The sequence below is a fragment of the Salvelinus fontinalis genome, chromosome 12 (genome assembly GCF_029448725.1).
Source record: "Salvelinus fontinalis isolate EN_2023a chromosome 12, ASM2944872v1, whole genome shotgun sequence".
Lineage (NCBI taxonomy): Eukaryota > Metazoa > Chordata > Actinopteri > Salmoniformes > Salmonidae > Salvelinus > Salvelinus fontinalis.
The window spans coordinates 3,361,232-3,381,144 of NC_074676.1; the positions used below are offsets into that span (position 1 = coordinate 3,361,232).

The 19,913-nt window shown below is 43.6% G+C and overlaps 1 protein-coding gene across 8 annotated transcripts in view; it reads right to left on the minus strand.

Annotated features, from left to right (window-relative positions):
* LOC129866636 (coiled-coil domain-containing protein 136-like) overlaps nucleotides 1-19,913 on the minus strand; it is a 46,957-nt gene that overhangs the window by 18,849 nt on the left and 8,195 nt on the right. For 6 of the 8 annotated variants that reach the window (XR_008761507.1, XM_055939398.1, XM_055939399.1 and 3 more), the window contains 2 exons: nucleotides 7,011-7,147; nucleotides 3,101-3,251 (listed from right to left, as the gene is read on the minus strand). Coding sequence is in view for 7 of the 8 variants with exons in the window: in XM_055939398.1 (XP_055795373.1) it covers nucleotides 3,101-3,251; nucleotides 7,011-7,147 (288 nt within the window). In the remaining variant the exon portion in view is untranslated. Of the gene's footprint in view, nucleotides 1-3,100; nucleotides 3,252-7,010; nucleotides 7,148-16,067; nucleotides 16,196-19,913 lie in introns of all 8 variants that reach the window. The other 2 variants (XM_055939402.1, XM_055939401.1) reach the window with 1 other exon arrangement.

The following is a 19,913-nucleotide window of genomic DNA, read 5'->3' on the forward strand; positions in this document are numbered from 1 at the left end:
ATAACGATGGTCATTATGACCAAAAAGTTCGATTTTCGTTTCATCAGACCAGAGGACATTTCTCCAAAAAGTACAATCTTTGTCCCCATGTGCAGTTGCAAACCGTAGCCTGGCTTTTTTATGGCGGTCAGTGGCTTCTTCCTTGCTGAGCGGCCTTTCAGGTTAAAGCCATGACATCACACATTTTCCAAGCTGTTTAAAGGCGCAGTCAACTTACTGTATGTAAACTTCTGACCCACTGGAATTGTGATACATTGAAATATAAGTGAAATAATCTGTCTGTAAACAATTGTTGGGAAAATGACTTGTGTCATGCACAAACTAGATGTCCTAACCGACTTGCTGAAACTATAGTTTGTTAACGGCAGGTAGCCTAGTGGTTAGAGCGTTGGACTAGGTTGCAAGATCGAATCCCTGAGCTGGGAAGATAAAAATCTGTCGTTCTTCCCCTGAACAAGGCAGTTAACCCACTGTTCCTAGGCCATCATTGAAAATAAGAATTTGTTCTTAACTGACTTGCCTAGTTAAATAAAGGTAAAATAAATAAAAAATAGTTTGTTAACAAGAAATTTGTGGAGTGGTTGAAAAACGAGTTTTAATGACTCAAACCTAAGTGTATGTAAACTTCCGACTTCAACTGTACATATAGCATTCTGTTGGTGGCAAGAATTTTATACAATAATTTAAATTGGAAAACTCAGTGTTGAATCAAGTGTATTTTTTATTTTATTTTATTATTATTTTTTTTAAATATTTTATTTTTTTTATTTTTTTTATTTTTTTTATCCCATTTTCTCCCCAATTTTCCTGGTATCCAATCGCTAGTAATTACTACCTTGTCTCATCGCTACAACTCCCGTACGGGCTCGGGAGAGACGAAGGTCGAAAGCCATGCGTCCTCCGAAGCACAACCCAACCAGCCGTACTGCTTCTTAACACAGCGCGCCTCCAACCCGGAAGCCAGCCGCACCAATGTGTCGGAGGAAACACCGTGTACCTGGCCCCCTTGGTTGGCGCGCACTGCGCCCGGCCCGCCACAGGAGTCGCTGGAGCGCGATGAGACAAGGATATCCCTACCGGCCAAACCCTCCCTACCCCGGACGACGCTACGCCAATTGTGCGTCGCCCCACGGACCTCCCGGTCGCGGCCGGCTGCGACAGAGCCTGGGCGCAAACCCAGAGACTCTGGTGGCGCAGTTAGCACTGCGATGCAGTGCCCTAGACCACTGCGCCACCCGGGAGGCCCAAGTGTAGTTTTTTTAACCAGTTCACAAACCATATGCCATGGAATTGGTACATCGGAAACCTCCTCCCATTTATTTTGCAACCTGTGTGGCGCAGCTGTCAACATTTTTGTCCTCAAATGAAACTGGTATATTTCCTTTCAACCAATTTGTATCTTTAATATATGTCAGGCAAACAAGTTCACTACCTTCTCCCTATTTCCACTTCATTTTTGTGGTAGTGCTGCAATCAGTTGGTTGTAAGTTTGGATTGAGCAGATATTCCCATATACTTTTGATAACTGCATATGTGACATAACTCCTCTGTTTCTATTCATAATATCATGAATAAATATAATATAATTTTTGGGGTATTTTGTTTGTTGACATGTCTATTTTTGAATTTTGTATGATGCCGTTTTTCCCCCTTTCCCAAATGGATTTTTTATTTCTTGTTCTATACCCCGTCCAGCAGGTGGTGGTAATGCACCATAAATATATATTTAAACAGGACCCCTACTTCCCGCGGGAAGGGTCCCAGACATCCCGTTCCGTCCCCAGCGTATGGGGAGTGATGACATCATAGTGCGGTCCAACCCAACCTGGAAGCTTCCCTGGAGCCTGAGCGTGCTGTGTGCGCGCAAGTACGTGTAAGCGTGCTGTGAGCATGCAGCTTTCTGTCTGTCTGTTTTCTGTCTGCCTGCTCCCTACCAGACAAACAACTGACACTGAGCTCACCACTCAAAATGCGGTACCCCCGCATGAGCTGTTCTCACTGAGCTGAGTTGGCTCACTATGTTCACAGCACTAAGGCCTTACTCAGTGTGTTCACTATGTTCATGGCACTAAGGCCTTACTCAATGTGTTCACTATTTCCTCAGCACTAAGATCTTATTCAGTGTGTATGAGACAAAACATCTAGCAATCTCAGGGAAGGGAATATGACTACTTTGCCCAGAGTGGCTGAAAACCCACTTTGGTGATGACATTTCACTTCCTTGTGTTATAAAATATATTTTACCAAGACAGATATGATTATTTATGTTCTGAATCGTTCAGTGGGTTCTTTTTCGAACATTTAATTAACAGTATATCCAAAAAGTCAGATTTCGTCACAGCAACTTTTGATGATTTTACATGTTGTGGTGGTCATCTTCAAAGTTGTTTCCGCTAGTTGCAAAAATACAATTTTGCATGACACGAACTGAATTAAATGTAAAAGGCTTTAAAAAATCTCCAGGTACGCTCAATGCTCCATTTACATTTTACAGAGATACGCTTGTTTTTGTGAGAAATCTTCTACTAGAACATGAATTTTGCATTAATTAATATGAAAAGCATATGAACTAAAATATGAAAATACTACATCTGACCTCTATAATGTTTATGTCCTGGGAGAAGAAAGATGAAGAGTTCAACGGGAGAGTGAACCTGTTAGATTTAAAACTCGCAGAGTACCTGGTCTCTATTAATTACATTTTGCCCATCCTACAAGGGTAAAAATTTGCCGCTTTTGAACGGATTATGATAGAGACATGAGGTTTGGACCATTGGTTTTCTGAGAGGACTACCTACCCAATTAACAATTTACCCATTGGTCAAAATAAGTGTTTATAGCAGGATTCTCCAACCTTGTTCCTGGAGAGCTATCGTCCTGTAGGTTTTCACTCCAACCCTAATCTAGCACACCTGATTCTAATAGTTAGCTGGTTGATCAGCTGCACCCGGTTAGTTACAACTGGGGTTGGAGCGAAAACCTACAGGAGGGTAGCTCTCCAGGAACAGGGTTGGAGAACCCTGACCTATAATATGGCACTGCTAATGGACCACAGCTAACAGCTAACTAGCTAGCCATTTCGCATCAACTACTCTCTTACCCTGTAGCTCGTTGAAGGCCTCCTGGTGTTTGTTGGACATTTCCCTGGCCTCCTCTAACTCCAGAAGGAGCTGCAGCACCTGGCTCCTCAACTCCTCCAGCTCCTGCTCCTCAGACATGGGATCCTGCTGCTCTCTCCTCCCCTTCTCCTCCTCCGAGATAGAGATTGATAGATCAAATCAAATAAATTTTTATTCGTCACATGCGTCGAATACAACAGGTGTAGAGCTTACAGTGAAATGCTTACTCACAAGCTCTTAGCCAACAAGAAAAACAAGTGTTGAGTAAAAAATAGATAAGTAAAAATAACAAATAGTTATTAGAGCAGCAGTAAAATAACAGTAGCGAGGCAATATACAGGGGGTACCGGTACAGAGTCAATGTGTGGGGGCACAAGTTAGTCGAGGTAATAGAGTTAAAGTGACTATGCATAGTTAATAACCAGAGAGTAGCAGGAGCGTAAAATAGTGAGGGGGGACAATGCATATAGTCTGGGTAACCATTTGATTAGCTGTTCAGGAGTCTTATGGCTTGGGGGTAGAAGCTGTTAAGAATCCTTTTGGACCTAGACTTTGTGCTCCAGTACCGCTTGCCGTGCGGTAGCAGAGAGAACAGTCTATGACCAGGGTGGCTGGGGTCTTTGACCATTTTTAGGGCCTTCCTCGGACACCGCCTGGTATAGAGGTCCTGGATGGCAGGAAGCTTGGCCCCAGTGATGTACTGGGCCATACGCACTACCCTCTGTAGTGCCTTACGGTCGGAGGCTGAGCAGTTGCCATACCAGGCAGTGATGCAACCTGTCCGGATGCTCTCTATGGTGCAGCTGTAGAACTTTTTGAGGATCTGAGGACCCATGCCAAATATTTTTTGTCTCCTGAGGGGGAATAGGCTTTGTCATGCCCTCTTCACGACTGTCTTGGTGTGTTTGGACCATGATAGTTTGTTGGTGATGTGGACACCAATGAACTTGAAACTCTCAAACTGCTCCATTACAGCCCCGTCAATGAGAATGGGGGTGTGCTCAGTCCTCCTTTTCCTGTAGTCCACAATCATCTTCTTCGTCTTCATCACGTTGAGGGAGAGTGTCACGTTCCTGACCTGTTGTCTGTTATTTTTGTATGTGTTTAGTTGGTCAGGGCGTGAGTTGGGGTGGGCATTCTATGTTTTGTGTTTCTATGTTTAGGTCATTGGTAATTAGCCTTATATGGTTCTCAATCAGAGACAGGTGTTTGACGTTTCCTCTGATTGGGAACCATATAAAGGTAGGGTGTTCACACTGTTTGTTTGTGGGTGGTTGTCTTCCGTGTCTGTATGTATGTTCGTACCACACGGGACTGTAGCGTTTTTGTTTGTAGTCTATACCTGTTCGTGCGTTCTTCGTGTTATTTGTAAGTTCTCTAGTTCAGGTCTGTCTTCGTTCGTTTTGTTATTTTGTAATTATTCCAAGTGTTGTTTCGTGTTCGTCTTCGCCGTTTAATAAATTCATTATGTTTTCTAAACCCGCTGCATGTTGGTCTGATCTCTACTCCTCCTCTTCGGACGAAGAGGAGGAGAACAAGCGTTACAGAGAGGTTGTTATTCTGGCACCACACGGCCAGATCTCTGACCTCCTCCCTATAGGCTGTCTCATCGTTGTCGGTGATCAGGCCTACCACTGTTGTGTCATCGGCAAACCATTAATGATGGTGTTGGAGTCATGCCTGGCCTTGCAGTCATGGGTGAACAGGGAGTACAGGAGGGGACTGAGCACACACCCCTGAGGGGCCCCCGTGTTGAGGATCAGCATGGCAGACATGTTGTTACCTACCCTTACCACCAGTACAGGATCCAGTTTCAGAAGGAGGTGTTTATTCCCAGGGTCCTTAGGTTAGTGATGAGCTTTGAAGGCTCTATGGTGTTGAACGCTGAGCTGTAGTCAATGAATAGCATTCTCACGTAGGTGTTTCTTTTGTCCAGGTGGGAAAGGGCAGTGTGGAGTGCAATAGAGATTGCTTCATCTGTGGATCTCTTGGGGCGATATGCAAATTGTAGTGGGTCTAGGGTTTCTGGGATATTGGTGTTGATTATGAGCCATGACCAAACTCAAAGCACTTCATGGCTACAGACACGTCCTGCTGATCCATCTGGCCATGCGGCCTTGTGAATGTTGACCTGTTTAAAAGTCTTACATCGGCTATGGAGAGCATGATCACACATTCGTCCGGAAGAGCTGATGCTCTCATGCATTGTTCAGTGTTGTTTGACTCGAAGCGAGCATAGAAGTAATTTAGCTCGTCTGGTAGGCTCGTGTCACTGAGCAGCTCACGACTGTGCTTCCCTTTGTAGTCTGTAATAGTTTGCAAGCCCTGCCACATCCGATGAGCGTCGGAGCCGGTGTAGTATGATTCAATCTTAGTCCTGTATTGACGCTTTGCCTGTTTGATGGTTCGTCTGAGGGCATAGCGGAATTTCTTATTAGCGTCCGGGTTAGAGTCCCGCTCCTTGAAAGCGGAAGCTCTACCCTTTAGCTCAGTGCGGATGTTGCCTGTAATCCATGGCTTCTGTGGGGACATTTTCTATGCACTTATTGATGAAGCAAGTGAGTGATGTCGTGTACTCCTCAATGCCATCGGAAGAATCCCAGAACATATTCCAGTCTGTGCTAGCAAAACAGTCTTGTAGCTTAGCATCTGCGTCATCTGACCACTTCTTTATTGACCGAGTCACTGGTGCTTCCTCCTTTAGTTTTTGCTTGTAAGCAGGAATCAGGAGGATAGAATTATGGTCAGATTTGGCAAATGGAGGGCAAGGTGTAGCTTTGTACATGTCTCTGTGTGTGGAGTAAAGGTGGTCTGAAGTTTTTTTTTCCTCAGGTTGCACATTTAACATGGTAGAAATGTAAAACGGATTTAAGTTTTCCCTTCATTAGTCCCTGGTCACTAGGAGCGCCGCCTCTGGATGAGCGTTTTTCTGTTTGCTTATGGCCTTATACAGCTCATTGAGTGTGTTCTTTTTGGTGGGAAATAGACAGCTATGAAAAATATAGATAAACTCTCTTGTTAAATAGTGTGGTCTACAGCTTATCATGAGATATTCGACCTCAGGCGAGCAAAACATTGAGATTTCCTAAATATTAGATTTTGTGCACCAGCTGTTGTTTACATAAATATACACAGACCGCCACCCCTTGTCTTACCGAAGGCAGCTGTTCAGTCATGTCGATGCAGCGTAAACCCCGCCAGCTGTATTTTGTCGTCGATCAGCCACGACTCGGTGAAACATAAGATATTAGTTTTTAATGTCCAGTTGGTAGGGTATTCGTGATCGTAGCTTGTCTATTTTGTTATCCAATGGTTGTACGTTGGCTAATAGGACTGATGGTAGAGGCAGATTACCAACTCGCTGTCAGATCCTTACAAGGCACCCCAACCTACGTCCCCGATATCTCCATCTCTTTCTCCTGCGAATGATGGGGATGTTGGCCTTAAAACGGTGTCTGAAGTAAATCCTTCGCGTCCAACTCGTTAAATAAAAAATCTTCATCCAGTACGAGGGGTGTAATCGCTGTCCTGATATCCAGAAGCTCTTTTTGGTCATAAGAAACGGTGGCAGAAACATTATGAACAAAAATAAGTTACAAATAACGCAACAAAAAAAACACACACACAATAGCACATTTGGTTAAGAGCCCGTAAAACGGCAGCCATCTCACAGGAGGCTGGTGAGGGAAGGACAGCTCATAATCATGGCTGGAATGGAGTGAATGGAAATGGTATCAATCACATGGAAACTAAATGTAATGTCAAACAGCAGCAGATTAAAAAAAGACACACATAAAACAAAAAAACTGAATACAAAATCAGGACCCATAAACATGCCAGACGAATAAAGACTACAACAGATACCACCAACAAATATAAGAGCTTCTCTACCTCCTCCTCCTGATCTCTGTCCATTGTCTCCTTTTCGTTGTTCTCCAGTACTCCTCTCTCCTTGGCTGTGATCTCAATGTCCATGCTGGGGCTCAAGCTGGGGCTGCTCTCCGCTTTCAGATCTCCACAGGGCTCATCTGAGAGTGATTGAAAAAATACAGAATTATAGATGGTTGAAACCCTATAGTATATGGTAGAAACACAACACCTATTCAGATCACTCAGATATATATTCTTGAAGACCTTTTACTTCAAGAGCCACTTTCCCGGACACAGATTGGACTAAAAAGCCCTTTCAATTAAGAAACCCTTGCAAAGAAAACACATGTCAAATGTGCAGGTTCACATGTGAAATACTGTAGCTGTTTTCATGGTGAACTTACATTTTACTCATGAAACCATATTTGCACATGTAAGAAAACTCCAACTGTGAAAATCTCACTTTCACATGTAGAATTGCACATTTGCTCCTCACATTTGAAAAGATGGTTTTAACATGTTGCAGTAGCATGTTTCCACCAGTGGAATTAAGGTGAAGACATCTAAAAAAGCCCAAATGCGGGACAGGGGAATGATTTTACGGGACATTTGCAGAACAATGGACAGAATACATTTTGTTGGGGCAGGTAACGGATCACGTTCAAATGGCGACATACACTGAGTACACAAAACATTAAGAACACCTGCTCTTTCCGTGACATAGACTGACCAGGTGAATCCAGGTGAAAGCTATGATCCCTTACTGACGTTACTTGTTAAATCCACTTCAATCAGTGTAGTAGATGAAGGGGAGGAAAATAAAGATTTTTAAGCCTTGAGACAGATGAGACACGAATTGTGTATGTGTGCCATTCAGAGGGTGAATGAGCAAGACAAAATCGGTAAGTGCCTTTGAACGGGGTATGGTAGCAGGTGCCAGGCGCACCAGTTTGTGTCAATGACTGCAACGCTGGGTTTTTCACACTGTGTATCAAGAATAGTCCACCACCCAAAGGACATCCAGCCAACTTGACACAACTGTGGGAAGCATTGGAGTCAACATGGGCCAGCATCCCTGTGGAACGCTTTCGACACCTTGTGGAGTCCATGCCCCAACGAATTTAGGTTTTTCTGAGGGCAAAAGGGGGGGGGGGGGTGCAACTCAATATCAGAAAGGTGTTCCTAATGTTTGGTATACTCAATGTAGTTCTGCTGTATGAAGGTCACTGACAGTTAAAGGGGCAATCCTTAGTTGGTACATCCATTTTAGGACATATTAATGACATGTTTCCATTGATTCTTGAAGAACATAACGTATAAATACATCATGAGCTTAGTTCAACTGTCGTACCCCATCAGAACCCAAAATATAAACTTGTTTTACTCCACTGTTTTTTAAACAAACTAAATGTAAACAACCACTGTATAGGCTAAAAACATGGTTAACTTTTCACTGCAGTGGGCTGAATCAGGGTCACAGAGAGTGATTCTTGGTAGTCTTCAACAAATTGACTTTGAAACAAAGGTACACACTTCACACACATGGTTATGGACTTAAAAAAACAGAAGACACCTGTGCCCTGTCAGATATGGAGTTGAAATGTGAACATTTTGAGTTTGCATCACAATATTACACTTTATATACATCACAGAAGACTGAAATATAACAAAACTGTTTGACATAGAAACACAATATATAAATACAGTTGAAGTCGGAAGTTTACATACACTAAGTTGACTGTGCCTTTAAACAGCTTGGACAATTCCAGAAAATAATGTCATGGCTTTAAAAGCTTCTGATATGCTAATTGACATCATTTGAGTCAATTGGAGGTGCAATTGACTCAAATGTGTAGACCTCCACAAGTCTGGTTCATCCTTGGGAGCAATTTCCAAACGCCTGAAGGTACCACGTTCATCTGTACAAACAATAGTACGCAAGTATAAACACCATGGGACCACGCAGCCGTCACACCGCTCAGGAAGGAGACGCGCTCTGTCTCCTAGAGATGGACATACTTTGGTGCGAAAAGTGCAAATCAATCTCAGAACAACAGCAAAGGACCTTGAGAAGATGCTGGAGGAAACAGGTACAAAAGCATCTATATCCACAGTAGAACAAGTCCTATATCGACATAACCTGAAAGACGCTCAGCAAGGAAGAAGCCACTGCTCAAAAACCGCCATAAAAAAGCCAGACTACGGTTTACAACTGCACATGGGGACAAAGATCGTACTTTTTGGAGAAATGTCCTCTGGTCTGATGAACCAAAAATATAACTGTTTGGCCATAATGACCATCGTTATGTTTGGAGGAAAAGGGGGGAGGCTTGTAAGCCAAAGAACACCATCCCAACCGTGAACCAAGGAGGTGGCAGCATCATGTTGTGGGGGTGCTTTGCTGCAGGAGGGACTGGAGCACTTCACAAAATAGATGGCATCATGAGGGAGGAAAATTATGTGGATATATTGAAGCAACATCTCAAGACATCAGTCAGGAAGTTAAAGCTTGGTCTTCCAAATGGACAATGACGCCAAGCATACTTCCAAAGTTGTGGCAAAATGGCTTAAGGACAACAAAGTCAACGTGATGGAATGGCCATCGCAAAGCCCTGACCTCAATCCTATAGGAAATGTGTGGGCAGAACTGAAAAAGCGAATGCGAGCAAGGAGGCCTACAAACCTGACTCAGTTACACCAGCTCTGTCAGGAGGAATGGGCCAAAATGCACCCAACTTATTGTGGGAAGCTTGTGGAAGGCTACCCGAAACGTTTGACCTAAGTTAAACAATTTAAAGGCAATGCTACGAAATACAAATTGAGTGTATGTAAACTTCTGACCCACTGGGAATGTGACGAAAAAAATAAAAGCTGAAATAAATCATTCTCTCTACTATTATTCTGACATTTCACATTCTTAAAATAAAGTGGTGATCCTAACTGTCCTAAAACAGGGATTTTTTGCTGGGATTAAATGTCAGGAATTGTGAAAAACAATTATATATAAATATTTTTTTTTTAATAATCTTTATTAATTATGAAATTATGAAAAACGTTCCACCTATGAGGCCAAAGAGGGAGATTTGGTAATTGACTGCAGGAAAGGGCTACAACTGTAATTTGATATCTATGGTCAGTCCTTGCATCCATAGCCGTTGCCACAGGAAGTGGCGTAAATTCAGCTAAGCCTAGGGTATGGCAAAGTGGGGGGGGGGGGGGGGGGGGGGGTGTAGAAATACACACACCAGTTGAAGCATATTTAATCTTCTTCTTTTTCCACATTTTGTTACAGGCTCAAAGAAATTCAATTAAATTTAGATTTTGTGTCACTGGCCCACACACAATACCCCACAATGTCAACGTGGAATGATGTTTTTAGAAATGTTTACAAATGAATTAAAGATGCACTATGAAGAAATCGCTCCGCCATTTCCTGTTTGCTAAAATTCAAATAGTTCACCTAATTTACAGTTTGTGACAAAACTAGCAAGTATAGTGTAGAGAATCATTGTACCATCTAAAACACTGTGAAATATATTTTCCATAACCCAAAATATTGTATTTTCAGCTGTTTGACGCTGGTGTACAAAACCAAAAGTAAAAAATGAAAAGCTGAAATGTAAGTATTCTTGAGTCAGTAAGTATTCAACCCCTTTGTTATGGCAAGCCTAAATAAATGCAGGTGTAAACATTTGGTTAAGAAGTCACATAATAAGTTGCATTGACTCACTCCGTGTGCGATAAAAAAATTACATTTTACTGTTCTAATTACCTTGGTAACCAGTTTACAATATCAATAAAGCACTTTGCATAAGAACAGCCCTTAGCCGTGGTATTGTCCATATACCACACCCCCTCGGGCCTTACTGCTTAAATACCTCATGTCTATTTGTTCGATCTGCGGCCCACCACTCAGAATATATTTTGGCCCACCAAGCCCAAAAATAGGAGCATCCCTGACCTACAGGCTTAATCTAACCTTGTTCTGGGAAACCAGCCCCAAGGCTTATGTTCTTATCTTATGTTTACTTTCATAAAAGCTGCTCCAGAGATGTCTCTTTCCTCTGGGCCATTTCAACATTATATGCAACAGCGTCATCTAGTGATGCAGCTCCTACAGTGCATCAGACGTGGCCTACAGTCTGTCGTCAAATAGCATGTCTTGAAGTTTGTGCATATTGACACAGTTGAAGAATTAAACACACATACATGGTGTATGAGCACGGAGCCCATATTTGACATTGGTCAGGAACAAAAAAATCGCACTATTCAAGATAAAGCTTGAATGTAATGCGCTGACATTTACTAAACAAGACAACACGTCAATCTTTTAAACTCCATGTGCGCACAAAGCCTACAGCATACAAAGACACAGTGTTTTGGGTTTCTGAATTAATTCACATGGAATTCATGGACAAAGACATCCATCCACGGCAGTGTTGGCAAACGATTCGTGGTAGCTTAGCTAGCACACATAACTCCGATTTTTGACATTCTTCTTCTCCTTTTACTACAAACCAAACGTTCATTTCTCATTTCTCCAGGTGGGGTGAGAGTAAGCTACTGTCCTCTGCTACTTTCTTTCCTTCTTTCCCCCCCCCCCCCCCTCATTCACATTTCATGGTTGTGTTGTCACTTTTTGTAGTACTGTTTTGTGCCTATTCCTATGTCCTTATAGGCCTGTTTGTTATGTAGTGTATTCTGTTGATTGAAAAATAAAGTAAGCTACAGTCCTTGGCTGGACGGCGAGATGAAGGGACCGCGGGAGGGAGTGATGTCGCTGTTCTCTTTCTCGTTGTCTCTGTCTCTCTTTCTCTTTGCTTCCATTTCTCACCTTGTAAACAATGTCTTCTCCAACAACTTTGGAGTACTTCCACACTGCTCTAAAACAAATGTCTATCCATTTAGTTTTGAAAATAGATCTGACCTGGAGGTCAAGTTGTTGTGCTGAATTAATCCTGGTCCTGTGTATGTGTGTGTTTGTGTGCGCGTCCGTGTGTGCGTGTGTGTACCATGGGATATGTTTTCCTATTTCCCCGATATATCCCAGACTGTCTGATGACTAGTGACAATCCAGACGTGCTGAGAAAGAGAGACAGAGACAGAGAAACAGAGAGACAGAGACAGACAGAAATACAAAATCAAAGAGAAAGAGAAGAGCGACAGAAAAAAAGAGAGGAAAAGAGAGAGAAAGTACGGTAGAGGAGGAGAGAGAAAAAAGCAACGAGGGACAGAGAGTAAAACACGAACTAACGGTGTGCGTGTGCGTGTACCAACTGATACATTTTCCTATTTCCTGATATTAACCAGACTGTCTAGTTAATGTGCTACAGTAGCCCAGAGGGTCCAATCGCAAATTCTCACAGCTCAGGGGAAACATGTACAGCACTGACAGAGGTAATTATTTCTGTCGCATGTACACACACGCATGCACGTATACAATGTACAATCACCTTTGTCTGAAAACATATTAAGGCCTGGAAGGGTGTGCGTCGTTGAATGAGAGTGTCTCATTAAAGTTTGATGCTGTTGTAATGAGTTAGTAATGAAGAGCATTGAAAGATAGAGAGGGGGCGGGGGCATAGCCCCAAGAGGCTGCCTGCTAGGGCATCAGGACACAGATAGAAGAAAGGAGAGAGGGGGATACCTAGTCCGTTGTACAACTGAATGCCTTTAGCTGAAATGTGTCTTCCGCATTTAATCCAAACCCCTCTGAACCAGAGGTCTTCGGCGTCCGGGCAACAGTTGGTTAACTGCCTTGCTCAGGGCAGAACGACAGATTTTTACCTTGTCAGCGAGGGGATTCGATCCAGCGAACCTTTCGGTTACTGGCCCAACGCTCTAACCACTAAGAAGCATCAGTCATACAGTAGTCAAGTATATACAGTATACTGAACAAAAATTATAAACACAACGTGTAAAGTGATGTTGCCATGTTTCACGAGCTGAGATAAAAGATCCCAGACATTTTCCAGATGCACAAAAAGCGTATTTCTCTGAATATATCAAGAAGCTGATTACACAGTAAGATCATTACACAGGTGCACCTTGTGCCGGGGACAATAAAAGGCCACTATAAAATGCGCGGTTTTGTCACACAACACAATGCCACAGATGTCTCAAGTTTTGAGGGAGCGTGCAATTGGCATGCTGACTGCAGGAATGTCCACCAGAGCTGTTGCCAGAGAACTGAATGATCATTTCTTTCCCATAAGCCACCTCCAATATTGTTTTCGAGAATTTGAGAGTACGTCCAACCGGCCTCACAACCACAGACCATGTGTAACCATGCCAGCACAGGACCTCCACATCTGGCTTCCGGAGTGGAGGGGGGGGGGGGGGGGCCAGGCCCACCGCCAAGTGAGTGGGCCTATGCTCTCCCAGGCTCACCCATGGCTGCGCCCCTGCCCAGTCATGTGAAATCTATAGATTAGGGCCTAATGAATTTATTTAAATTGACTGATTTCCTTCCAAGAACTGTAACTCAGTTAAATCTTTGAAATTGTTGCAAGTTGCGTTTATATTTTTGTTCAGTAGATACGAAACTAGCTCTTGCTTTACGAAAACTTCCATTTACTCTGATTGTATCACACAACATATTTAACTTTCTGTTCATCAACTCTTATATCCTGCAATACCTCATTTAGAGTCAAGGAAGTAAGAATGAAACAGAAACAGCAATTGTGCATGTGAGACGTGTAAGTGTAGAAGTCACTCCCCTCAACAGTCATCCTTACACATTACTGATTATATCACATCTCTTTTTAGAAGCTAATTGCTACAGTACCTCACTCACTCCATTGACATTAATCATACAGTACACCACACAACTTTAGCCTTCTGTTCACTAGCTCTGATATCCTGCCCTATAGTGTCCATCTTGTACCCCATTCAACTCTTGCTAAATTCTATCAGAAGTCATATAGGCCATTCCCCTTCGACAGTCATCGTAATATCCTAACACATAACTTATTACATCACCCTTCAACAGCACACAGTAGTAGGCACGCACAGTAGGCACACACAGTAACTACAGTAGTGCGCATGCACGCACACAAGCGCACACTCACACACACACCGTTCTGGGTGCCTGATTGGAGCAGGAATGTATCCACAGGAGCTGCTTGTTTCACAGCTTCAGGGAAACAGGCTTAAAGCTACGATCTGCAATTGGAACATTCATTTTGGGACATTTAAATGTAGCCATTGATGATACAGCTGTTGATACCTGAAGAATATCACCTATGAATGCTTCATGAGCTTAGTTCAAAGGTCAAACCCCATCAGAACCCCAAATAAATATGTTAAACTCCATAGTTTGTAAACAGTGTCCATGGCAGGACTCCTGTTTAGTTGATTTTTCAAATGAAGGGGTGTGCCTTTAAAGGGGAAAAACGCTTGGTTTATCTTCTGGGAACACATCTAGAGTGAAATGCATCGCAATAAGTCGGAATTACAGTTCCACTGCTCCACTTTCTGAGAACAGATATAAAATGCAGTTTATTTGCCAGGGACCATGCACAGATTGAGCAAGGTAGATCACTTCCATCTGCAATAGCAATCCCAGAGTAACTTGCTGAAATCAAAATATTATCAGACGAAATTTATGAGACCCTTTTGGCATTACATCTGTCTTGTGTTTTGACTCTTGGTCGGAACTCCGTAGTGGAGAGCAAAACGAAAGGCTGCCAATGTGCTCACAATGAGAAATAGTGAGAAATCAGTAGAGACAGCAAAGGTATTGGAGTCTCTAGTCAATAAGCGGCTTAAGGCCTACCTCCAGGAAAACCGTATTTTGAGTGTTATGCAATCAGGTTCCAGGTGTGGCCACAGCACTGTCACAGCAACTTTGAAGGTTTGAATGATATTCACTGTGCCCTGGATAGAAGGCTGCATGGTGTATCTGTATTCACAGACTTGGCAAAGGAATTTGACAATGTGGACCATATTGTCTTGGTGCAGAGATTGAAGTGTATTGGGATTACTGGTCATGCTCTGGAGTGGTTCGTGAAGTACCTGTCAAATCGAACCCAGTGTGTTAAGGTAGATGATTGTAAGTCGGACACCATCTTCGGGTGTGCTTTAAGGATCAATTTTAGGTCCCCTGCTGTTTATTATCTATATCAACAACATTGGGAGACATATTGAGAGAGGAGACAAACATGCTCAATGGGTGACATGTCTGGTGAGTATGCAGGCCATGGAAGAACTGGGATATTTTCAGCTTCCATGAATTGTGTACAGATCCTTGCGACATGGGGCCGTGCATTATCATCATGAGGTGTTGGGGTGTTGGTGGCGTGAGGTGTTGGCGGCGGATGAATGGCACGACAATGGGCCTCAGGATCTCGTCACGGTATCTCTGTGCATTCAAATTGCCATTGATAAAATGCAATTGTGTTCGTTGTCCGTAGCTTATGCCTGCCCATACTATAACCCCACTGCCATCATGGGGCACTTTGTTCACAACATTGACATCAGCAAACCTCTCACCCTCACAACGCCATGCGCGTGGTCTGCGGTTGTGAGGCCGGTTGGATCTAAAGCAACGTTGGCCTCCAGTACTTAATATATTGAATGTCTTTATTAGGTTTAACCAAAGGGGGAAAGTAAGCTAAGTGCTGAAAGAAATAGGTTTCAACTAGAAATATACGTTTGTTAATAATCAACAGTTACAACAGTTTGCATTTGGTTTCAACAAATGTACTTTTTTTCCATTGAGAAAACCTAACTAATTTACTTGTAACCAGTTGATGCAATTTTTGTAGTTGGCTACCTCACAGAGGCACTGAAGAGAGAGCTTGAGGAGAAAGTTTGGCAGATTTAATGAGCCACTGTGTTGTTTAAATGGTTAATCCATGTTTTCTCTTTCAATGAGAAGAAGGGAAAGTGGATCAGAGGAATATAAATAGTACAGAATGGGCCTCATTAGATAGTCTCGATCATCACAATGGTGACCCCCCCCCCCTCCCCCAGGCTAAGGGGTGTATGGAATATGAATATGCTAATGAGCCCACTGTTTTTGTTTACTATGTTTTTATTTCCTGTATAAAAAGGTTCCATCCTCATCTCATCTACCTTGAGAGGTGCCCAGGTGTCCTCGATTTGTTGCCCCTGGTGACCAAAGAGCGTCACAGCGTGAACGGCAACGCGTCTCATCAGACCCATATGGTTAGTCAGATCAACATCACAGGAGAGGAGGATCACTTCAAACATAAAACAGAGATGCTCTCAGATGAAATGAAGAGAATGAGAGAGCGATGGAGAGAGAGAGAGCGAGAGAAAGAGAGAGAGAGTAAGAAAGAGGGGGAGAGAGTGAGAGTGGAGAGAGAGAGAGTGGAGAGAGAGAGAGCAAGAGAATGAGAGAGAGAGAGTGAGGGAGAGAAAGAGAGAATGAGCGAGAGAATGAAGGAGAGAAAGAGAGAATGAGAGAGAGAAAGAGAGCACGAAAGATATAGAGTGAGTTAACTAACACCATACATGGGGTAATGTATGGTGGAAAACAAGGGGGGGGGGAAATAGGAAAACAAAAGCGAAGTGGAAGACACTACAGAACTGAAGAGTGCAGTAGCATTACAGAGGCACTGAAGAGAGAATTTGACTGATTTAATGACCCACTGTGTTATTTAAATGGTTATCCGTATTTGCTCTTTCAAAGGGAAACATTGTAAGTGGGTCAGAGGAATAGACATATTACAGAATGGGCCTCATTAGATGAGCATGCATAAAAGTATGGGTTGGGGGTAGTAAGTGTGTATCTGTGTGTGTGTGTGTTTGGTTTTAATATCCTTGTGGGGACCAGAAGTCCTTACAAGGATAGTAAAACAAGGATAATTTGGACAAGTGGGGACATTTCACCGGTCCCCACAAGGAAAAGGCTTTTCTAGGCATAGGTGTTAGGGTAAATATAATTTTGTTGTGTCCCCACAAGGATAGTAAAACAAACGTGTGTGTGTGTGTGTGTGTGTGTGTGTGTGTGTGTGTGTGTGTGTGTGTGTGTGTGTGTGTGTGTGTGTGTGTGTGTGTGTGTGTGTGTGAGTGGGGCAGAGAGAACAAAGCAGAGACAAGTGATGGGAATACATGCTTTGATCAGAAATGTGCAGCTCCCACCTGAATGCATTCAGTATTCTTTAGAAATCTCATTTAAATTGGGAGGGAGTGAGTGAGTGAGTGAGTGAGTGAGTGAGTGAGTGAGTGAGTGAGTGAGTGAGTGAGTGAGGGAGGGAGGGAGGGAGGGAGGGAGGGAGGGAGGGAGTGAGTGAGTGAGTGAGTGAGTGAGTGAGTGAGTGAGTGAGTGAGTGAGTGAGTGAGTGAGTGAGTGGGGCAGAGAGAACAAAGCAGAGACAAGTGATGTGGGAATACATGCTTTGATCAGAAATGTGCAGCTCCCACCTGAATGCATTCAGTATTCTTTAGAAATCTCATTTAAATTGGGAGGGAGGGAGGGAGGGAGGGAGGGAGGGAGGGAGGGAGGGAGGGAGAGAGGGAGGGAGTGAGTGAGTGAGTGAGTGAGTGAGTGAGTGAGTGAGTGAGTGAGTGAGTGAGTGAGTGAGTGAGTGAGTGAGTGAGTGAGTGAGTGAGTGAGTGAGTGAGTGAGTGAGTGAGTGAGTGAGTGGGGCAGAGAGTACAAAGCAGAGACAAGTGATGTGGGAATACATGCTTTGATCAGAAATGTGCAGCTCCCACCTGAATGCATTCAGTATTCTTTAGAAATCTCATTTAAATTGGGAGGGAGGGAGGGAGGGAGGGAGGGAGGGAGGGAGGGAGGGAGGGAGGGAGGGAGGGAGGGAGGGAGTGAGTGAGTGAGTGAGTGAGTGAGTGAGTGAGTGAGTGAGTGAGTGAGTGAGTGAGTGAGTGAGTGAGTGAGTGAGTGAGTGAGTGAGTGAGTGAGGGAGGGAGGGAGGGAGGGAGGGAGGGAGGGAGGGAGGGAGGGAGGGAGGGAGGGAGGGAGTGAGTGAGTGAGTGAGTGAGTGAGTGAGTGAGTGAGTGAGTGAGTGAGTGAGTGAGTGAGTGAGTGAGTGAGTGAGTGAGTGAGTGAGTGAGTGAGTGAGTGAGTGAGTGAGTGAGTGAGTGAGTGAGGGAGGGAGGGAGGGAGGGAGGGAGGGAGGGAGGGAGGGAGGGAGGGAGGGAGGGAGGGAGGGAGGGGGGGAGGGAGGGAGGGAGGGAATCATCACAAATCAAAAATAAATAAATATCACCTTTTGGAAAGGCACCACAAAAAATCGAAGCAAACTTCAATGCTATTTGGCTCTAAACAGACAGTACATGGTGGCAGACTATCTGACCACTGTGACTGATAGAAAACTGAGGAAAACATTGACTAGGTACAGACTCAGTGAGCACGGTCTGGCTACAGAGACCGGTCGTCACAGACAAACCTGGCTGCCCAGAGAGGACAGGCTGTGCTCACTCTGCTCCAGGGGAGAGGTAGAGACAGAGCTGCATTTCCTATAACACTGTGACAAATACTCAGACCTAAGAGAATATTTCTTTCCCAAAATTATAATTCAATACAAAGAATTTGAAACTATAAAAGATGAAGAAAAAATCGAATATTTTGGCAGCCAAATATGTGTCCTCCTGCCACAACCTGAGGGACAGCCAGTGAAAAGTAATGTCGATAATATTTCCCATCTTGTTTTGTTTTTTCTTTCATACCATGTTATGTGTCTTCTCAGTCATGTTGACACTGGTCTACTACCATTGCTTTAATGTATTGTTGTTCTGATTAATATTGTTGTTGTAGTTGTTGTTAATGGTAATCCCATGTCCACTACTACTATTATTATTGCTGTTGGCCCCACCAGTTGTTTATATATAAATATATATATATACTTTATATGTAAATATATATTTTTAGATATGTATACTTTGACAATGTCATAATAATGAACTTGCCATGTCAATAAAGTCAATTGAATTGAATAGAGAGAGAGCGAGAGCGAGCGAAAGCGAGAGGGAGAGCGAAGGCTTCAGAGCAAGGGCAGGAGTGGGCGGTATGTGAATAATGCAAAGCCACCTACGCAAGCAGCCACAAAGGTGTATAAATGGCATACATACTGGACATACATAGAAAACACATATATATTGTACACAGACTCACAGAAACACATGCACACAGAAAAACACATAAAACACATAGAAGATACACATATAAACATAGTGACAGTCACACACATGTACAGTATACAGACAGACAGGCATGCATGCATAGAAGCCTACATACACACACACACACACACACACACACACACACACACACACACACACACACACACACACACACACACACACACACACACACACACACACACACACACACACACACACACACACACACGAGCAATGATGAGGGCAAGTTGACAACAACAAAGTCTTGCAGAAAGGAGGAGAGTAGCTAAGGATTCAGAACAAACTAGAAAAAAAGGAAAAGTCCCATGAGTTCACGAACATCCCTCCCTGTCCAACTAGTGGAACTTTAAAGCAGAGATTTTTCCATTATGTAACCAAAATAGAAAAAACACATCACATACTCAATATTTCAAGGACCTGCAGCACACTACCCTGAAAGCAGAGAAGAGAGAGAGAGGGAAATCAAAACCCAGGGGTGCAGGCCTGTGAGAGGGAGAGGGCTGCCTGGGGGAGTTCTCCGCTGAGGGGGCATACAGCACTAGCACTGGATGGGGAGGAGAGGAGGAGGAAAGGAGCACTGGAAAAGACTAGCATCGTGACTCGTGTAGGTTTTAAGCCACCAGTTGGAAGACAGTGAAGGAGCAGAAGAGAGGAGGAGGAGAAGAGTGGTTAGGAGCATTGTGTGGGCAGTATGAACACTGGAGTCAGGTACCACTGTGTATGGGAGACAAAGAGAGCGTAGGACTGCTGCTGAAAGAGAGAGGCGGCAGAGAGAGGGAAGAGTGGGAGAGA